The 20,425-nt window shown below is 39.1% G+C and overlaps 1 protein-coding gene across 7 annotated transcripts in view; it reads left to right on the plus strand.

Moving 5' to 3' along the window:
* Window positions 1–20,425, plus strand: part of plcb4a (phospholipase C, beta 4a) — a 399,841-nt gene that overhangs the window by 265,665 nt on the left and 113,751 nt on the right. For 4 of the 7 annotated variants that reach the window (XM_067989437.1, XM_067989441.1, XM_067989438.1 and 1 more), the window contains 9 exons: window positions 113–170; window positions 3,423–3,531; window positions 10,570–10,780; window positions 15,006–15,099; window positions 17,252–17,331; window positions 17,447–17,531; window positions 17,623–17,713; window positions 19,907–20,002; window positions 20,114–20,134. In XM_067989437.1, the coding sequence (XP_067845538.1) occupies window positions 113–170; window positions 3,423–3,531; window positions 10,570–10,780; window positions 15,006–15,099; window positions 17,252–17,331; window positions 17,447–17,531; window positions 17,623–17,713; window positions 19,907–20,002; window positions 20,114–20,134 (845 nt within the window). The remainder of the gene's footprint in view (window positions 1–112; window positions 171–3,422; window positions 3,532–10,569; window positions 10,781–15,005; window positions 15,100–17,251; window positions 17,332–17,446; window positions 17,532–17,622; window positions 17,714–19,906; window positions 20,003–20,113; window positions 20,135–20,425) is intronic. The other 3 variants (XM_067989442.1, XM_067989440.1, XM_067989443.1) reach the window with 2 other exon arrangements.

Consider the following 20,425-nt stretch of genomic DNA (forward strand, 5'->3'; position numbering starts at 1 on the left):
CATTTTGAAACTGCAAAGAAATTTCAGTACTCTAAGGGTTATGTTTTTAAAAAAATCATTAACTATGCAGAAATATGCAAACAACTTACATTTTTACTGAATTCCTTTTCAGCAATGGAGACAAATCTGATTACTTAACTGTAGACCAATTAGTCAGCTTTCTGAATGAAGTAAGCTTCTTTCATTCATTAACTGCGTCATGTATCTGTTTGCAGTAGTTTGCTTTACACCTGTCTTCCCAGTGCATGCAGTGCATGGATTGTGCCCCTGCTTGTTTCCTGCCTTTATTATCTATGATGTAACAATGACAACATCCAGGTGCACAAAATGAAATCCCATTTCATACATTATTGAATTGGCTTTGGCTGTAGAAGTACTGCATGCTGCTTTTATACATGTTCAGTGGATGTGGAGCAGGGTTGTGGCATTGCTATATCTGTTAGAAATGTATGACTTTCTTTGTATGTATTAAACTGTTTATACCTTTTGTTGATTGCTTCTCAAATTACCATTGTGTTTTTATAAGGTAAATGTTCTCTTTTTAAAAAAATACTTTATGATCTTAATTCTACAGCCCTGATATTAGGGTGTGGGATACTCTCATACAAATGTGTACAATTTTCTTAGCTGCTACTTTTGCGGGGACATTGCACATTTATTGTAAATGAGTTATCACCTCTACTAAAGTAGCAAAGAGAGAAAAATTTCAAACCGAACGTGTCACGTGTTTGTACATTACTATTCCACTTAACTTCAGGGGCTATGGATCTTAGCTATCATGGAAAGTTTATAAAAATAGTCCAAATTAGTTTAAAATACACAAGGATGTGAAATAATGTTGATTAAAATCTATGACATTCTGCAAAATCTACCTACCTACTAGTGTGTACTATAGTTTGGTCAAGTGTACAGAATAATGGTCATTCACATCTTGCATTATTCACATAATATCTTTCAGCCGGCCAGCTTGATGGTTTTGTATATTTCATAGGAGATTAGTTTGACCTCCCTTAACCTTATCTCTACATTCCATAAATATCAGGGTATTACATAGCAGCAGTATTCAGAACATTGGCTTAATAGATAAAATGAATTAATTAGTGTTTTTAATTACAATGTGCTTTCTAATCTGATTACATTTTCTTTTAGGCTAGGACTATACTTCATGTGTGCATTAAGTGCCTAATATCTGTAGGAATTACAACAGGTACTTAGTGGGAGGGCAATTTCCCATAAAACAATAGATTTACCTTGCTCCTGCTCAAAAAGTGGCTCAGTATCTCAGGGGACTCTGCCGAGATAGTTAAATCAAAACCATTTATGGCCAAAATTAGGATGGACTAGGATCGTAGGAAGGCCAAACCAGGATCTTTGTAGGTGCCATCAGATTTTGTTTCAAGCATCGAGCTTTCCTGCTTTGTACTAGTACCCCTCAGACGTTATAAATTGTGTGAGTTCAATTGGGAGAGGGATAGCAAGATGTATTAGGAAGGTGAGGGAGCCACATGAGACAGAAAATAAGTAAATGGATGAAAAAGCTTTGAGTAGAAAGTGATATAATAGCTTAAAAAAGGAACAATAAATAATGAGAGAATGAACTGGTAAAGAAAATAACATGAATTTTAAAGTAATTGCAAAAGAAATATAAAAACACTGGAGAATTAATTATGTTTAATGTAAATATATATTTTTTAAATACTTTGTGAAGTTGAAAGTTTATATCAAATACTATGAAATATAATTAGACTTCTCGTTATGATTTACATACATGGTAAATAGAATCCAAAATCCCTAATGCTGCCAGGGATTTTAAAAAGGGAAAGGAAATGTTGATGAATTGTCATTCCTACTTTCAGCAAAAGGCTACAATACATTTGAATTTATAGACAGTGAATATACCAACAGCATAAAAACGTACCATATGAAAAATAGTTTAAAGATTAATGCTGGAACGTCCAAGAGTGTCGGGACAGGACATACATGCTTGTTATCTTCAAAGGACAAAGTTCTCGAGGCATTTTGACATCCCTTTTTTGATTTGTTATACATAATTACATGAATATGTAATCCCATCAAAACACATCATTGCATCACTCATACTTAACAGGATCCTGATGAAAATTGTGCTTTGTTTATAGCACTGCTTCATCTCTAAACAAAACAGGGTTTTCATGAGAACTTTTCAAGTAAACATCTTCAAATGCAATTCCTGCAAATACCTATTCTTTGACATGAGCCAAGGTATTGAATATTGATAAACTATTTGACAAGGGGATGTGTCACAGCCAAGCCGTGTGTACACACACACACACACACACTGCAGTGCCCCTACTGATGTCCCAGGTGAGATAAGTGAATGCAGCACAGACTGGAGTTCTAACTGCCACCATCTGATCTGTGTGGTTCAGTATCACACTGTCCAGTGGAGTTGCTGCCTGCATAATCGGGGAGCTGAATATATATTTTTGACATGATGTGGAGATGCCGGTGATGGACTGGGGTGGACAAATGTACAGAGTTGTACAACACCAGGTTATAGTCCAACAGCTTTATTTGAAATCCCTTTCAAATAAAGCTGTTGGACTATAACCTGGTGTTGTACGACTCTGTACATATATTTTTGACACCTGTATAAGGATGTTCTTGAGGAAAAAAGATCATATTTTTTCTGGTACGTTGTTACAGTGGCAAAGCAACTTCAATTGAGTTTCATGGGCTACAAAACTATCCTCATTTTCTAAAATTTGAAAACCATTACATATGATATAGTATTTGCAGCACAGAAACAGGCCATTCGGCCCAACTGGTCTATGCCAGTGTTTATGCTCTATACAAGCCTCCTCCCACCTTACTTCATCTCACCCCATCAACATATCCTTCTATTTCTTTCTCACTCACATACTTATCGATGCTATTTGCCTTAACTACTCCATGTGGTAGCAAGTTCCACAATATAACCACTCTTTTATTTTCATATTTAAAATATCTAACCTTTCCAAGAGAAATTATTTTTTGGCTTGAAAGGCAGAATTTATCATTCTTGAGTTATCTGGTCAGTCTCACTTGTAGAGATAATTGATTTCATTTTATGGCTGGCCCTGACATACTCCATGTGTAGAAGCTTTACTCTTTCATAACACATAAAATGCTTTGATGGGTAAAATTACAATGTTTATAGACATTTGGCTTGTTTTGTTAGAGAGAGTCTAATTTAAAATAAAGGAATAAACTCAGAAATGATGGGGATTATCTGCAGAAGGAACGTCGTTACATTATATACTTTGCTATTAAACACAAACGACTAGGAAAAAAAGCAGATATTTTACCTTCAATCAGTTCCCTTGCACAATCATAATGTTGTTTTAGGTTGTAAGACGCTTGCAGGAAACACTTTAATTCAGTCTTTTCCTTACTGACTGCAGAATCAACGAGATCCTCGTCTGAATGAAATTTTGTTCCCCTTCTATGAATCAAAAAGAGCAATGCAGATACTTGAGAATTATGAGCCAGACGAAGAGCTGAGAAAACAAGGTAAGCACTCCCGCCTCTCATCTTATTACTTTAAAAGAGAGTTCAGGTGACTGTGGGAAAAATCTTCCTCAGACATTTTCTACAGTTATTTTTCCTGTTGTTGTTTTAAACCACTGAAACATTTTACTACAATTGAGTACTTTTGATGATCTTGTTCTTTATAAGAGATCAAAGCATTTGATGTGTACGTCTAAGTGAGCTATTAACTATTTACATGTTAATGGAACTCCCCATGTACAGTACAAAAATCAGATCTTAACCTCCGCAAGCAAATGTTTTATTAGTCATGGTTAATTATTTAAGACTGTGCTGTACTTCTCTTTGAAGAGCCCCTATTTCAAATTTGTTTGTGACTACGAAAAATAATTTTTTTGAATGCAGCAAATGCAAATGTTGGGCCTGTGTTACAAAAATCAGCATAGTCAAAGTTTTAAAAAACATAAATTGAGTATGATCTGTGGAACTGGGTGAAACGTATTTTGTACTCTGGTTTCTCGGTTCTTGAACTTAGGTTTGAATCCAGCCCAAGCTGATTCGATAAAAGCTTGGCAAGTCTTAACCCAGTTCCTATTGCCACAGGCTTTGGTACAAAGCTGTCCATAATATGGTACAAAATTGACGGTCTTACTTAGAGGAGAAGGAATCTCTGGTGTGGGCATATTATTGAGGTTATGTAGAGGGATCTTTGCTATGCATCAAACAATGCTATACCTGACCTGGGAGTACATGATATTGGTGCCTGAAATGGAAAAGTATTCCATTTTCAGCTACATACATACCTCACCTTGATAAACACAAAAAATAATCTAAAACTGAGTGTGGTCTTGTATGGAATCATCAACTCTAACATTAGTAAAATCCTCAGCTCTGAGCTTAAATTGGGGAAAAAAAAATTCTGCTGAATTTCAGAAATGCTTCATCTTCAGTACACTGGGTCATTAGATTATTTTATATTACAGTGTGCTTATAGATGATAATAGGTTTTCACCATTTTTAAGTAATACGATCCATACAAAACATTATTTCAGGAGCTGTGAGAACTCCCTGGTTACTTACTAACTATACAGTAAACTGTCCTCCTCGCTTAGTCAATGAATATTGATGTGGAGATGCCGGTGATGGACTGGGGTTGACAATTGTAAACAATTTTACAACACCAAGTTATAGTCCAGCAATTTTATTTTAAATTCACAAGCTTTCGGAGGCTTCCATCGTTCACCTTTTCGCATCGATTTTCACATCGTTCACCTGACGAAGGAGGAAGCCTCCGAAAGCTTGTGAATTTAAAATAAAATTGCTGGACTATAACTTGGTGTTGTAAAATTGTTTACAATGAATATTGAATAATAGTACCTCTTGGCACCAAGTTTTGGGTCAGTAAATCAGTAAATTCCCGGTGAGCAGTTTCATAGTACAGCAAGCTTTTTGTTGGAAAATGTATTTATTATTTAGAGGGTCTACTGAATGGAAAAAAAATACTCCAGCACTTCTATTTTATTGATTAATCAAGTGTTAGACAAGCTAGTAGAGTATGGAAAAGTGCTTGACATGTTCATGTTATGTGTAGCATGCTGATCAATTGTTTCAATTCTCACACTTACTAAAAAGCAATCAGTAACACATTAACCACTCCTAAATCCTTGCCTTTCTCAAAAAGTTCCCATTCACAAAACTCTGTATTAAAAAAAATGTTGACTCCCCACCCATTTCCAACGCATATCCCTAAAGATTTATGACACAATAAACACAATCAAAATTCAACAGTTCAAAAAAAAATCACAACTCATCTTCCAATGCCCTTCCCCAACTCATCTTCCAATGCCTCCAGCAGCTTTCCCCATGCACCTCTTCCCTCTCAAGGGCTTTGGGCCTGTCTTCCACTCTGCTTCTGGAGTTTCAGTTCTTAAGCTGGACCTTGGCTCATGGTGTTTTGTGTGTTTCCACACGTGTGTGACCTGAGAGCACAGTGCTTTTTTTTAAACCCCAGTGGCATGTGTGCTGTGTTATATTTTCCCAGCCTTTCATATATGTATAATCTCTGGTCACGGGAGTCCCACCACTGTTTATTAATGAGGTGGATTGGGGCCAACGACGAAATGGTGGGCCCTCGTATTATCGGGTGTGGAAGCCTGAGACCTTCTGACGTGCCCAATAGGCTCAGCGCAGCCCAATGTAGCTGAGTAACACAAAGGGAGCTGGAAATGTGTGCAAAAACTGTGTGCAAGGCTTAGTAAGTTTAAGCTCTTGAGAGAGCAATGTGTGTGGGAAGAGGAATTGTTTGCCAACACGAAATGAATTAGGTGTTGGCCAGGGAAATCGACCAGTAATATCAATCTTAAACGTTTGGTATGTCAATGGTTTTGGAAAATGGAAATGTTTTGAAACAAAGGAACAGTTGGTGAATAAATTGATGCCTTAGGATTAGAGTAGGGTTTCCAAAGGTTCTGATGAAGGAAAGCAGTACAGATTTAAGTGAAAGTGGATTGCTGGGCAAGCCACACTGTTGTAAATGCATCAGTAGGTGCTACCTGACCACTCTGCTCGCTGGGCTACCTATGAGAAATGCCACGAGAAATTTACTACTACAGTCCCCGCCGCTTATAGCACGTTGGCGTTAACACGATTTGCCCGCTATACGTGATGGATGGCGTAATCAAGTTTGTTTTTTTTAGAAAGAGTCCTCGCCTCCTTCCAAAGGTAAAGCCCGGGCGAAAGCCAAGACACGTTTGTCTCAGGCCGGCCTTCGGTTCCCAATCGACTGTGCCCATCACCTGCTCTGAAAAGGTAACCGCTTGGCCACTGTCCTTGAGTACCTGATGGCTGAGCTCCTGGAGCTGGTGGGGCAACAAAGCACGGGACAACAAGACATCGCGCATTGCGACCAGCCCCCCAACCCCCGCTGCAGCTCATCATCCGCAACGACGGGGAGCACAACAAGCTGCTGCTGCTGCGTGGTGTCACCGTCGCCCAGCCTGGCGTCCAGCCCAAGAAATCCAGCTCTAACCCAGCCGCTGGTGGTGGCAAGAAGGGCTCAAAGCAGTTCTAGAGGCCTGCAGGGGGTGGGAGGGGGGCATGGGTGGTTCTGCCTGAATCATGTTTTCGTGATTCAGGCAGATCCAGGATGCCTGAATCATGAAAAGACAAAAAAAAACTCATCGCCAATTACATACAGATGCATCATTGAGGTAATTGCACTTTAATGAGGTGCATTTAACAGCTGATCGAAACTGCTTGCAGACTCGACTTTGCCTGAAATCAGCTGAGCTTTGTAAATCGGTAAGTACTTATTGAACTGCCCGACATACCGGCGTACTTAATACATTATAAGTGGTGCCTTTGTAATTGACTCGTATGGTAATAGCAAATGGTTCGTGCTATTTGCCTGATATAGGCGGCTGCTCATGATGTGTGGACGGTTTAAGTGGCGGGGACTCTATTACATATTTATTACATGTTTTATCACATTATAATATTACAACATGCTGAAATCTTAAGACTAGCTGCCACCTAGTGGATGAAGAATTCAGTTGTCTGTATAAACCATAACCTTTATGGCACTCTCTAATTTCTAATCTCCTCTGCTTGTCTAAACCCATATCCTCTCCATTTGCAAATAGTACCAACTTCCATCTCCATAACTTTGCCCATCTCCACCCCTACCTCAGCGCATCTGCCTCTGAAACTCTCATCCATGCCTTTGTCACCACCAGACTCGACTCTTCCAATGCTCTCCTGACCGGTTTCCGACACTCCACCCTCCGTAAATTTCAGCTCATCCAGGACTCTGCTGCCCGTATCCTATCCCACACCAAGTCCTAGTCATCCAAGTCTTCACTGACGTATGTGGACTCCTGGTTCCCCCAACACCACAAGTTAACATTTTTATTCTTATTTTTAAATCCCTTCATGGTCTGGTTCCTCCCAATCTCTGTAACCTCCTCCAGCCCCACAACTCCTGGCCACTGAACTCTCCTTTCCTCCGACGTCTTGTGCATTCCCCCCACCCCCTCCCCTTTGGAAGCCGTGCCTTCAGCTGCCTATGCCTCACAATCTGGAATTCCCTCCCTAAACCCCTCCACCTCCCTCTTCTCCTATAAGAGCCTCTTTAAAACCCACCTCTTTAACAATGCTTTTGGTCACCATTCCTAATGTATAACCTCCTTTGGCTCGGTATCCATTTTTCCGATTATGCCTCGGTGAAATATTTTGTGATGTTTTCCAATGTTAAAAAATATCATATAAATGCAAGTTGTCGTCATTTTTAATCCTTAGGAAGAAGTCCTTTGTTTTTCTGGAAAAACATAGTGCTATTTGCATGACATCAGTGTTTCCCATGTTGTAGTATTCAGTGAAGTATTAGGAAAACAGAAAAGCATCAGCGTATAATCTTAGGCAGAGGGGGCATTGTATCATGCTATGTCACATGCTACAATATACCTTAGCACATTTTAATTTTCCTTTATTTGTAATTTAACAACGACAAATGTGGAAAAATGCCTCCAGGTACTTCATAGAGGTGTGTGAATGGATTCTGAGCATAAGGAGGGAGTTAGCAAAGGCATGATTCAATAGGTAGGTTTTGACCACGTGTTTAAGAACGGGGAGAGAGGAAGCAAGGCAGAGAGGTTTAGGAAATGAACACCAAAGAATAAGGCTAGGACAGCTAAAACTTCTGCCACCAAAGGTGGATTGGAAGGAGATGCACAGGAGGCCAGAGTTAGAGGAACAAAAGGCACTGGACAGGCGGAATCGCAGAACTTATCCAACAGGTTCAGTCCGTAAGGGAAACCAAAGCCACAAACCACGAGTATCCATTTGAAATAGTCATGGAGGGATTGGTAGATGGGATAGGTACTTTGAAATGATTGTGTTGAGGGATCGGGAGCCAGAGTAGGGCAGTGAGAATTGGAGTGATAGCCAAGTGGAACTTACTACCAGACTGCAAAATTCTAATTGTGTTTCATTTCTTTTTTGTTGACAAACAGTTGTCATAACCACCACTGATAGCAGATATGTCAATATTAGACACTGCAGTGAATCAGTGAAGTTGCTTGATATACGCTGATCATCAATAATCATAGAATCGTTACAGCACAGAAGGAGGCCATTCAGCCCCTCGAGCCCGTGCCGGCTCTTTGTAAGAACAATCCAGTTAGTCCCATTCCCCCCCCCCCCCCCCCCACTCTTTCCCCGTAGTCCCGCAAAATTTTTCCCTTCAAATATTTATCCAATTACAGAAGGCATGTGGCATCTATAGAAGAGGCACAAAATAGTTGTAATCATCGGTTATAGGTGAACCCCTAACTCTGTTGTAGCTAAACAGAGTTTCCTGTTGACAAATACTAGTTTGTCAAAACCAAAACACATTGCCCTCCTTTCAAATAGTGGTTCTTCTGGTGTAACACACATACAATTTACCCAGTTTGCAGCATGCATTCACCCACTGGGGTAGAAATTTGTTATGGCCTGTTTTCAGGAGCAAAATTGGCATTGTGCTTCCAGCACGTGCTTGAACTGGGAGGCCCGAGGCTTGTCAGAAATCTGGCCTCGGGCCTCACTGTGATAGTAGGTGCAAGCTGCCTGTCGTGCCCCCAGAGGTAGCATGGCGGCCTTCGGGTAAGTCACGGGGGAGAGTAGGGGGTGCAACCGCAGGTCTACTGCTCCTCCCGGCTCTGCGGGAAAGTTTTTTTTTTAAAAAAAAAGAAATCACCTTTTTGCTGGCGACCGTTGCTCGGGCCGCAGCAATCGCTGGGGAAACCTGAGCGGAGCAGGCCTGGCACCTGCCCCACTCACCGCTGCCCAATTTCATGCAAGAGGTCTAACGTCTGTTTCAGCTGGACACCAACGGTGTCCAGGCAGCCGTCTATACCAATACGGCGGCACCTGTACTGTGGGACGGTGCACCCCAAAAGACAATTTTGTTCCATAATCAATGAAATGTTGGAGGATTGAAAAAGAATTGAATTTGTGGGGGATTGGGGGGACGGGGCGGGGACGTCGGTAGAGGATACACTAATGGCTCCCCCACTGGAATTTAAAAGGCCACGGCAAATGTTTTCCACTCCAAACTCTGCCTTCCCACCTGGCAGAAATCAAGTCTTCCATTTCTGTGGCCCCAGGAATTTCGGGGCCGCAGCTCCTATTGAAGCCACAGGACAGCAAGAGACAGGAAATTCAGTGTACTGCCATCAATGCCACTGCCAGTCTCCTCTGAGGAGATCACAGTTCATAAGTTACTGTAGCCAAGCCCCACAGATTCTATAGCGGACAGATTATATAACACTCAATGCACCCTGACACCATTATTCCTACTGGTCTACCAAGCCCACCATTGATCAGCTTGCGGCAGATTTTGCCTAATGAAAATAATCATCGTCACCACAACTGGAGTTTTGGCCTCAGCTGTTCACGTGAATATGGGATGGGACAGTAATTTGCACTTTGCATGCCAACATTATTACTTTCACATCGGTACTCAACAAGCAGCATTAATAACACAGAGTAATTGTATACAAGCCTTTCGGGGATAATATTTTTGAAATAATGAATTTGAATAGATCTAATTGTGTGTGTTGGGTGGAGGGAGCGGGCCCCTTGCCTATATTATTTGCAGCTATCCTTTCATATCTGTCCACTCAAAGCATGATATTAAAAGCACATGAAATTAAAAGCACATGAATGAACCAAAAGTGAGTGTAAATTATCATTTCCACACTTACGTGGCGGTGTTTCAGATCTCATTGCACTGCTACTAATAGAGTACATATTTTTGCAATGTGATGTATGAGATTGCTAGTTGTGTCAATGCAATAATGAATGCAGAATTATGCTTTTTGTGTGACATCGTTTCCATCGGTTATTTTTGTTAATGTGAGAATATAATTTTCAGTGGAGAATCATAGCGTCGCACATTAATCAGTTCTGGTTGGTTACACAGACCTAATTAGAAATGCTGTATTAACATACAACACAGCATTGACACAGATTTCTGAATTGAGTGTTCTAATTTGAATTTAAACTATCAATTTTGTTTTGCAGCTGATATGTCGTGTGATGGGTTCTGCAGGTACCTGATGTCAGATGAAAATGCACCAGTCTTCCTTGATCGTTTGGAGCTGTATCAAGAAATGGACCAACCCCTGTCCCATTACTTTATCAGTTCCTCTCACAATACGTACCTAACAGGCAGGCAGTTTGGTGGCAAATCCTCTGTAGAGATGTACAGACAAGTCCTTTTATCTGGCTGCAGGTTCGTCACAATATGCTTTGAAAATATTAAAAGATTAAGGTATCTCTGTATTAGCTTCCACGGGAAAGATAAAAGAAAAAGTAATGCAGCTCTCGTTTGTAATTGTTTGGCCGACCCCCCCCCCAGGACCCCTGACAGTCAAAGTGTTGGCAGGGGTTTGGGGGCAGACCATAGTGTCAGATTTTTCTCGGCATCCCTGCATTTGGGTTTCTGCATCAGACGTTTCTACTGGGAAATGAGGTTGGAAATTGGGGACACCCTCTCCTACCTCATTTAAATGATATCGTCTGTCCTGCATCTTCTAGACTCCCCCCCCCACCGACCCCGGAATCCTGGCGCAGCATTAAAAATCACGGCGACCCAGCAATTCAGTTCCCAGAGCATAAAGGCCAGGGAAGTTAGCCCTCATAGACCTATCTGGTCTACCTACCTGCTGTCCTAGGGATTGCATTAATAATATGTTTCTCTTTTAAACTTTTGTCTAATTTTGCCTTGAAGAGTTCTAAGTTACTTGCCCCTACTAACCTCGATTACTAAGCTATTTTCTAAAAATTGACCACTCTTAGTAATGCTTCCTATATCTTTTCCCCCACCCCCAATCAACATCTACTCAGGTTAGACTTGTGTTTCCTGATTCTGCTGTCTCATATGAACTCAAGATGCTCCGACTGAACCTTTCCATCCAAAGCAGTATTCATTTGAAAATTTCAACCATATCTCCCCACAATCTTCGCCTCTCCAACAAGAAGAGTCCCACTTCTTTGAGCCTGTTTCCCTTATGTTACAGTCTCTTGTCCGCTTATCATTTTAACTCATTTAGCTCAGCCAAATAACTGAAAAGTCCATTGTTGAAGCTATTCTTAATTTTGGTCTCCATCAACTTAAGACATGTGTGGAGGAACTATTAACTTTCTGCAAAAAATTAAATCGACTTAATTTGATAGAGGCCAAAATCATAAAGTTATTCAGTTACCTGGCTGAAGTAAGTGAGTCAAAATGTAGTCAGCTATAAACCATCATATGACACTTCACTCTGCTTTATTTCAATGCTTGCAACAATGTACTGTATTTTGTTGATTTAATAATTTGATTTAATAAGGGGGAAAATGTGCAAGGACTAATTGGATAGCTCTTACAAAGAGCCGGCACAGGCATGATGGGCCGAATGGCCTCCATCTGTGCTGTATCATTCTATGATTCCATGATATCTGAAAGCTTTATCTCACAATTTTTTTCTTAAATTAATTTTCATAATTTCTACATTGTGTAAGCTAACACATCAAAGTCGTGTTATTGCAATCCCGAAATATCCAGATAACTGAGATTCTACTGCTTTATTCTCCTGTCAGGCTTGACAGGATGGTGCCACAAATGATGGTGACATGTGCTGGAGATGTATCACAAACTTGTGCCATAACCCTTTTGGCCAGGGGTATTTTCACCAATGCAGAACTATAGGTGGTGCACATTCTGCATAGTGCAGTTTTGTGGACTCTGAGATATTTTGGTTCTTCATAGACTGGACCATAAAGTTAAAGCACTTTTGATGTTTTTGTTAATTGCCTGTTAACAGATGCTCAAAAACTGCTAAATCACCTCACCTATCAGTCTTGATAGCTGGATGGATGAAAGCCTGAAAAATATTGCCCTTGAAAGAACAACAGCTGTGGTGCATAGCAAATTAGACATTCACAAAGCATCTGGGAGTAGTAGCATAGCTAAAGGGCAAGGACTTTTGGTGCATTTGGCAGGGAATCTACATCAGTGGGAGAATCATGGATAAAATCTATATTAGAAAAAAAAGAGAGATAAGGATTATGATTAATTTAAAGGACAATGGCTTTGGTTCACTGCTTGGTGCTATTGAAAAGATTAATTATGAAAATTATGGCTATATAGTGGTAGGGTGGTTTTTAGGATATAATCTTTATTAAAGTTTGTGTTCATGGTTAATATGGGCTTGGTGCATTTTCTGATAAGATCTCTGAATTATATGGGGCTGGATCTTGCTGTGAGCAGTGAACAAACGGCACTAGCCAATCATTAGACTTGCACATGCCCATTGACAGTCTATGAACCTTTGCAACTTCCTGGAAATTTGAGATCCATTCAGTGCGGCACCCTCTACAGGGCTTCTGGGACCTATGTGAACAGGGCAAGCAGCTATGTATCTCCCTAACCAATCAGATTGAAGCATTGTTAATAACAGCGCAGAGTAAGAGCCAGGCAGTCTAAGTTAGAATAGTGAATTCAATGTCAAATCAGGTACAGAAAGTGAAATCGAGGATAAAAAATATTGAATTAAGAGACAGAGATAGAAGAGATACAAAATTTTTTTTTTAAAGTAGTGACTTTTTTTTAATGTCCAACAATAATTAAAATCTGAAGGAGCGAGACTTGTTGGCCAGGGACTGCAGAAACTACTGAGTTTATTCCAAACTGCTGACACACAGGCAAAAGCAACTTTTGAACTGAAGTAACCTGAGTTCAGTCGCTGGCCTGAGCTGGCTGGAACCGGTTTGAATTAGCTAAGTTTTGTGAAAGACAAAGGAGATGTGATAAGACACAAGTCCTTATTTAGAAAAGGAGTAATGAGGTAATGCTACCTAAGTCCTTGGGACAGAGCCAATGAGGAGAAGACACAGACTAGGCGAGCAAGCCTGAACCAATGGGAGAGAGAGACAGCACAGCTTGAAGAGATAAGATTCGGAATAAGAATGAAGAATCTCGGGCGTGGAGCCAGAGCGAAGACTCCGGAGACCAACCATCACAGAAGTGGAAGAAACTACGTCAGGGACGTAGAGACGACATCGAAAGAGAGAGAGAACGGAACGCCTGGCCAGCGTCAGCTCTCCTTTTCGGGTATTAGCCTTTATATTCTGTGACCACTCAGGGAGTGTCAGAGAAACCTAGTGGATGTGCGTTTAGATCCTAGTTTGGGTATAAAACTGTATAACCTGGTGCAAACTGCATGTCCATATCTAACCAGACGTATAAGCTATATGTATATGATCTAACGGCGTGAATAAAGCGAATTGAGAGTTAAGAGAGAATTGACTCTTCTCTTTGTACTAAGCCAATAACCGTAACCGGTAACCTCCGGTCAACAGACTCTACACTTGTTGAAGTTAATTTTCAATTGTTTGACAGCAATTAACACGTGCCATGCTGTTAAAAGGGTACTTAGACTTGAAATGACAAGACTTAACTTTTCTTGGTGACTTTAGTCCGTATCTATCTGGTAAGTACAGGAACTTCATGCCGTTCAAGACGTTTGAACAGGGAGCCATAACGCATGATGCTGTTTTGCTGTTAGCCTCACCGTTATTTTTACAGCAAAATCCACCCCATGAATATGTTTATCTCCCAGAACAAATAGCAATTTGTTTTGAATGTTCACTGTATTTTTTTAAAACTTTTTAATAAAAATAAAGTTCAGTCACAGTCTTTGGTCGCCGAGATAGTCATGTCAAGTCTCAGCTGGGATAGTGCAGAGTTGAAATCACTCTGTGATATGTTTAATGAGCATGTCAATGTATTTCTGTCAAATTCTTCTTTACTCCATCTTAACACATTTGTTAGCCCATTTTAAGTAACCAATTTAAAGAATGTGTTAAAATAGTGCATGGAGGAATTTCATAGAAAGAAGTGGTTGTTACAAATACTGCTGAAATTAATGTCAGCCCTTTGATCACTTAGTGTACTGTAAAGGAACATTCTACATTGCAGAAGAGCAAAATTTATTTAATTAACTTGGGGCACTTCCGAAATACATACTGTTGACCGATAGAAGAAATGCTGAATGAGTAGTTGTGCAATGGACAATGATCGCTATGGGCAAGATAAAGGAAATCAGTGAGAAAAATAAATGAAAACCTGTGTTACCAAATGTGTATCTGGAGTTATTAATTGGTCACATTTCAGTTTTGCTGTTAGTCACATTTTTGCATTCAGATGCAAGTGGTACATTAATAATGAGCATTGTTTTACCACATTCAGCAAATATTACTAATGCAGTATAATTTTGATCTATAAATGTGCTAACGATAAAATAAGACCCAAATTCACAGCCTGTCCTTCTACAATGTTTTGTGTTACATTCTATTCTCAACAGATAAAAAATTTTGTTGTGAAATTGAACATTACATATATCATATCTTAGTGGCAATATATTGTACTTGCAACACTTCAACAGGAATGTAACCTCTTTATTTTGCTTCACTAGATGTATTGAATTAGATTGTTGGGATGGAAAAGGGGAAGACCAAGAGCCAATAATAACACATGGAAAGGCCATGTGCACAGATATTCTTTTTAAGGTAAAGTTGTTGCTTGGAATAATTTTAACTGAACAGTATTTTTAGTTTTTATATTTTCTATAATTTTGGGGCAAGGTAGACCAGGGACTGGGATCATGGCTTGAGTTCCAAGGGATAATTTTCCGGCTTCACACTCATGACAGGGAGTCTTGCCCGCTGGGACCACAATGTTAGAAAATGTTTTTTTTGTTACGTTTTCCAATAAATTAACATTATTAACAACTAACAGCTAACATTATGAGATACAGAAGTAAATGGAAAAAAATAGACTTTTAAGATAGATTTAAAATAAATGAACGTTTGGCATTTCAATCCACGTCTTAAAAGTTTCCTGACAGCCTACTCAAAAACCAGGCTCTCCAGTCCAAAGGCAACGTTAGGGTCAATTTAGTGTTTGCCTTTGTGCAGTAGTTGGACTCTAAAATAGCATCAGTATGCTGCCACCTTTCAAAGACTACTTTTATAGGACAGAATTAGCATGAGGATACCCATTGGCAACAAAAGAACGTACCAGGTAAAATAAACATAAGCTACAAAATAAACACTAAACACACACAAAAATAAAGATAAACTTTTAACATTTCTGTTGCCCTTTCTTGGTCTCCCAGGTTACTCTCTTCTTTCAAGCTCTTTTCTTTTCTCTTTTATTACACCTCATTATCTCTCTCCTGTTATTTTGTTGCCTACATTTTCTCGTATTTATTCTCTATCCATTTCAGAGCCTGAATTCTTTCAAGGTCCTTGCTTTTTTGAGTTGCTGCTTCCTGCTCTGCTGTCCCACAATCCATGACATAGAATCTTAGAGCACAGAAGGAGGCCATTCACCCAATCATGCCTATGCTGGCTCTTTCAAAGAGCTATCCAATAAATTCCACTACCCTCACGCTTTCCCCATAGACCTGCAAATTTTTCTTTTCAAGTATATATCCAATTCCTTTTTGAAAGTTATTATTGAATCTGCTTCCGCCACCCTTTCAGGCAGTGCATTCCAGATGACTTAATTGCACTCTCGACTCTAAATCAGAAGGTTGTGGGTTTAAGTCCTATTCCAGAGACTTCAGCATAAAATCTAGACTGACACTTCACTGCCGTACTGAGCAAGTGCTGCACTGCCAGAGGTGCTGTCTTTCAGATGAGACATTAAACCGAGCTCCCGTTTGCCTTCTCTGGGCATAAAAGATCCCATGGCATACTTTGAAGAACAACAGCAGAGTTCTCTGGGTGTCCTGGCCAACATTTATCCCTCAACCAACACCTAAAACAAATGATCTGGTCATTTATATCATTGCTGCTTGCGGGACCTTGCTGTGTGCAAATTTTGCTGCTGCATTTGTTACATTACAACAGTGACTACAATTCAAACATATTTCATTGGTTTGAGACATCCTGAGATCATGAATGGAGCTATATTAATGCAAGTCTTTCTTTAAGTGAGTTCTCACAAGTCACAAAAATAATATTAAAAACTTAAATCAAAAATAAACTGCCGTATGGAAAAAAAATGCACAGGTTACAATGCGATACAACATTTTATAATTCATGACTGGACATGGCAAATTTATTACTTCATTGGTGTGTTTTGTGTTGGGTTTCCTATTTAAATATTATGAATTAAAAGTATTCCAGCAACTGTAAATATTTTAGATGATATTACAGTTTGCCCAGCTATTAATGACATTTATCAGATGAATTATTCATAAGTTCAATTGCTTAGATTTGTACTAACAGAAAACAAACTTGACTTTTATAATATGGCATTCCAACTATGCAGAGTAATAGATAGCCAGAAGTGATTCCAAGACATTAATTTAATTAAGGGCTTCAGGTGATATCATAAACTGCAACAAAAAAAATGCCTTGGTAATTTAGATCAGTCATCCGGGCCCTTGCACCCTCATTTTTATTTTATATGTACTATTAAAATTGTCTGACAGTGGATGTGATAGTAGATCTGTATAATTTGTGTAGTTGGTGAATGCTGGCATCCAAAGTATTGACGATTGTGATGTAATCATTGTAGGATGATTGACAGTTGATGACGGGGAAATAGCACAGTCTGTGTATATTTATTCCATTTTATGGCAGCCTTAGTAGATCGAGTTAATCACTATTATTTAAAATATGTGTATTGATACTGCCATGTTGTTGACAGGATGTAATTCAAGCCATCAGAGAAACAGCATTTACAACATCTGACTATCCTGTTATCCTTTCATTTGAAAATCACTGCAGGTAAGATCTTATATAAAGTCTAATAAATAGTTTTCTGCAATTATATTTATGCCATATAGCTCTGTGGACTAAGAGACATACTAAACAACTGAGCTAAATTATTCCTATTTTACAGTAAACCCCAGCAGTACAAGATGGCCAAATACTGTGAAGAACATTTTGGAGACCTTTTACTGAAGCAACCACAGGAGCAACATCCAGTATGGTTGCTATTTTTATATATATAGATTTTAAAAAGCCATTCAAATTAAAACTGGTACAAAATGTTGAAGTGGACATATTGCTTTACAGCTTGAAGCTGGCCGACCTCTGCCGTCCCCTAATGATCTGAAAAGAAAAATACTCATCAAAAATAAAAGATTAAAACCTGAAGTAGAGACAAGTAAGTTGGAAATCTGTAAGATCTCAAAACCCTCATCAGATAACCCCTGAATAACCGCGTGTAACATAGATGTTTGTATTGGTGACTACCAGCAAATGTCAGTTCTCGGAAACAGGAAAGCTTACAACTTATTAGAAAAAACTTAATTATGATGAAGGAATCTGAAGTAGTAAATCTTACTAAATTATCAGTATGCTATGGAACTACTGGCTTCAGAGCATGCTAACCTGCAGTGTCTGTGCAGTGGAGTTAAAGATATTCAGAAACTACCCAACAACCTCTAGTTAATGAGTATCTTTGAAGTATCAAAACCACTGGAATGAAACATTTCTCCTGACAATAGTGGTGAAATTCTTTCCATTGGTAATTTGGTGAAAAAGGCAGTTTCAGTTTGGAAAAAAAAACATTTTTTTTTACCCACCCCGACCTTTTCACTAAAATTGTCGACGGGGGATATTCACCCCCGAGTGTTGAGAATTGGCTAACGTTATTGCTTGGTATTTACAGCCTCCAAATTTTGTACTCCGGATGTCAGTAAGAAGCACTCCTATCTTTAGTGCTTCTTTCAAATATCAAACAGTTTAAAAAGATTATTAAGTTTCAAAATATTAGCAGGTAAACAATATTAAAGTTAATGATCTTTTTGAACTGTTTGATATTTGAAAGAAGTACTAAAGATAGGAGTTCTTCATTCAGAGAAACATTCAAAACATTAACAGGAAAACAATATTAATGTTTCTTTTTCAAAAGTAAATACTGATGATGTATTGGGAAATGGCTTAGAGGCATTATGGACCTGTTGTTGTTACATTGTACTTAACTATATTTGGGCAGTAATGCAAGCAGGGAGCTGCAGTTCTGCTATTTGACAAAATAGCTGTGGCATGGGAGAGGGCAAAGTTCCACGCATCATGCACAGAAACAGGAAAATGTATCCAGTATTGCAACACTTAAATTGCCTGGTAAATTAAACTCTAAAATTGTGGCCCAGTTTCAATATTTACTTGGCATTTTAACATCAGTTTATTTTAAGAAAATTAAATTCTGCTATCCAACCTATTTCAATGGCTTGTTTTTTTTCTGCTCTAGTCTGTCCTACTTCTAATCGATTGATCTAACTGAAGCGCATGCAAACGGCGCCACTTGCTGGCTTCTGGCTGTGGAGAGATTTCAACAAATTGAGAAGAGTTCACAAAACAACCTTCTTTTCAGTTGGAAAAACTAAAACAGCAATACAGGAGGTTATTGTAATTTAATCCTGAAAAAGCAAATTCAGCGAAAGATGGCGCAAAGTGAAACTTATGCGAGGGCCTCTCTTGGAAATTTACTCATGCTCATAGCAGACCACCACAACAGAGCTGCACTTCACTTTTGGCACTGACAAGCTAAAAGTCTTGTGGTATTTGTGCCAAAGATGCAGCATAATAGCCCCATAATCAAATAAGAACGGAACTAACCTCGCGGTGACATGACTTAATTGCTCAAGCATCCTTTGTTTGCAATTCTGAGCCTTCCCCCTTGCTGCGTCTCTCTCCACTTTCAGGTACCTCCTCAAAACCTACCTCTTCAACCGCGCCTTCAGTCACCTTTGCTATCCCTCCTCCCAGTTTCCTGCTCCGTATCCAGTCCATCTTTGTAAAATGCCTTGGGATGTTAACGGTGCAAGTTGTTGTTGTTGATACTTTATTTGTTTTGTTTCACTGACGATTATTCATGTTATCATGCACACTTTAAATCAGTTAACAGTGCTGCAGAAAGAATGTTGCAGAACATATTTAACATTATTTTAAAAACAGAACACCTTTACAGTTAGGAAAACTAAAACAACAACAACGTGCATTTATATAGTGCCTTTTATGTAGTAAAACATCCCGAGTCGTTTCACAGGAGCGTTATCAAACAAAATTTGACACAAGCCACATAAAGAGATAATAGGACAGGTGACCAAAAGCTTGGTCAAAGAGGTAGTTTTTAAGGAGCGTCTTAAAGGAGGAGAGAGAGGTGGAGAGATTTAAGGAAGGGATTCCAGAGCTTAGGGCACAGCTGCCAATGGTAGTACAGCGGTACAGGAGGCCACTGTAATCTAAACTTTTTTTTTTAAAAATCAGTGAAAGGTGAATAGTCCTAAAAGTATATTGCCAGTCTATCAGTTAACCACTGTGCTGACATTTTATAAATCGATTTCATTTTTAGAACAACTTGATGCTTTTAAAAGCCTAATGGAACGTGGAGAAGCATCCAGTCCAGCTAGTATGTTAGAAGATGAAATTGAGGAAGAAGCAGAAAATGGTAACTGTATTTCAGAAAGTTGGCATTGATTATATAAAAAATTATTGTCCATAAGAACAATTAACAGTTTAGTTTGAATGGTTGTAATTTTTTCTTGTCCTACATTTCTAGCTGACCTATCTCCGATATCTGGTAAGAAAAGTAGCTGTGGATAAATAGGTAGTCTAATAAAAACTGGTTTATTCCTATCTTCTAATAGTCTTGGGGGTATCTTTTCAATCTTGTTGAAAGTGACACATCATAAGTTAGTGTACTTAACTGACTCATTTACCAAGCCTGAAATTCATGCAAATTATTTCAATGACAATGGAGAAAACATGTTACCAAGCCTATACTGTCAGAGAGAAAGCAAAGTCTTTACAAAAACTAGTAATGTAACAGAATTTGAATTGTATAATAGATCAAAACCAAAACTGGACCTAA

This window comes from Heptranchias perlo, chromosome 8, assembly GCF_035084215.1.
Source record: "Heptranchias perlo isolate sHepPer1 chromosome 8, sHepPer1.hap1, whole genome shotgun sequence".
Taxonomy (NCBI): Eukaryota; Metazoa; Chordata; class Chondrichthyes; order Hexanchiformes; family Hexanchidae; genus Heptranchias; species Heptranchias perlo.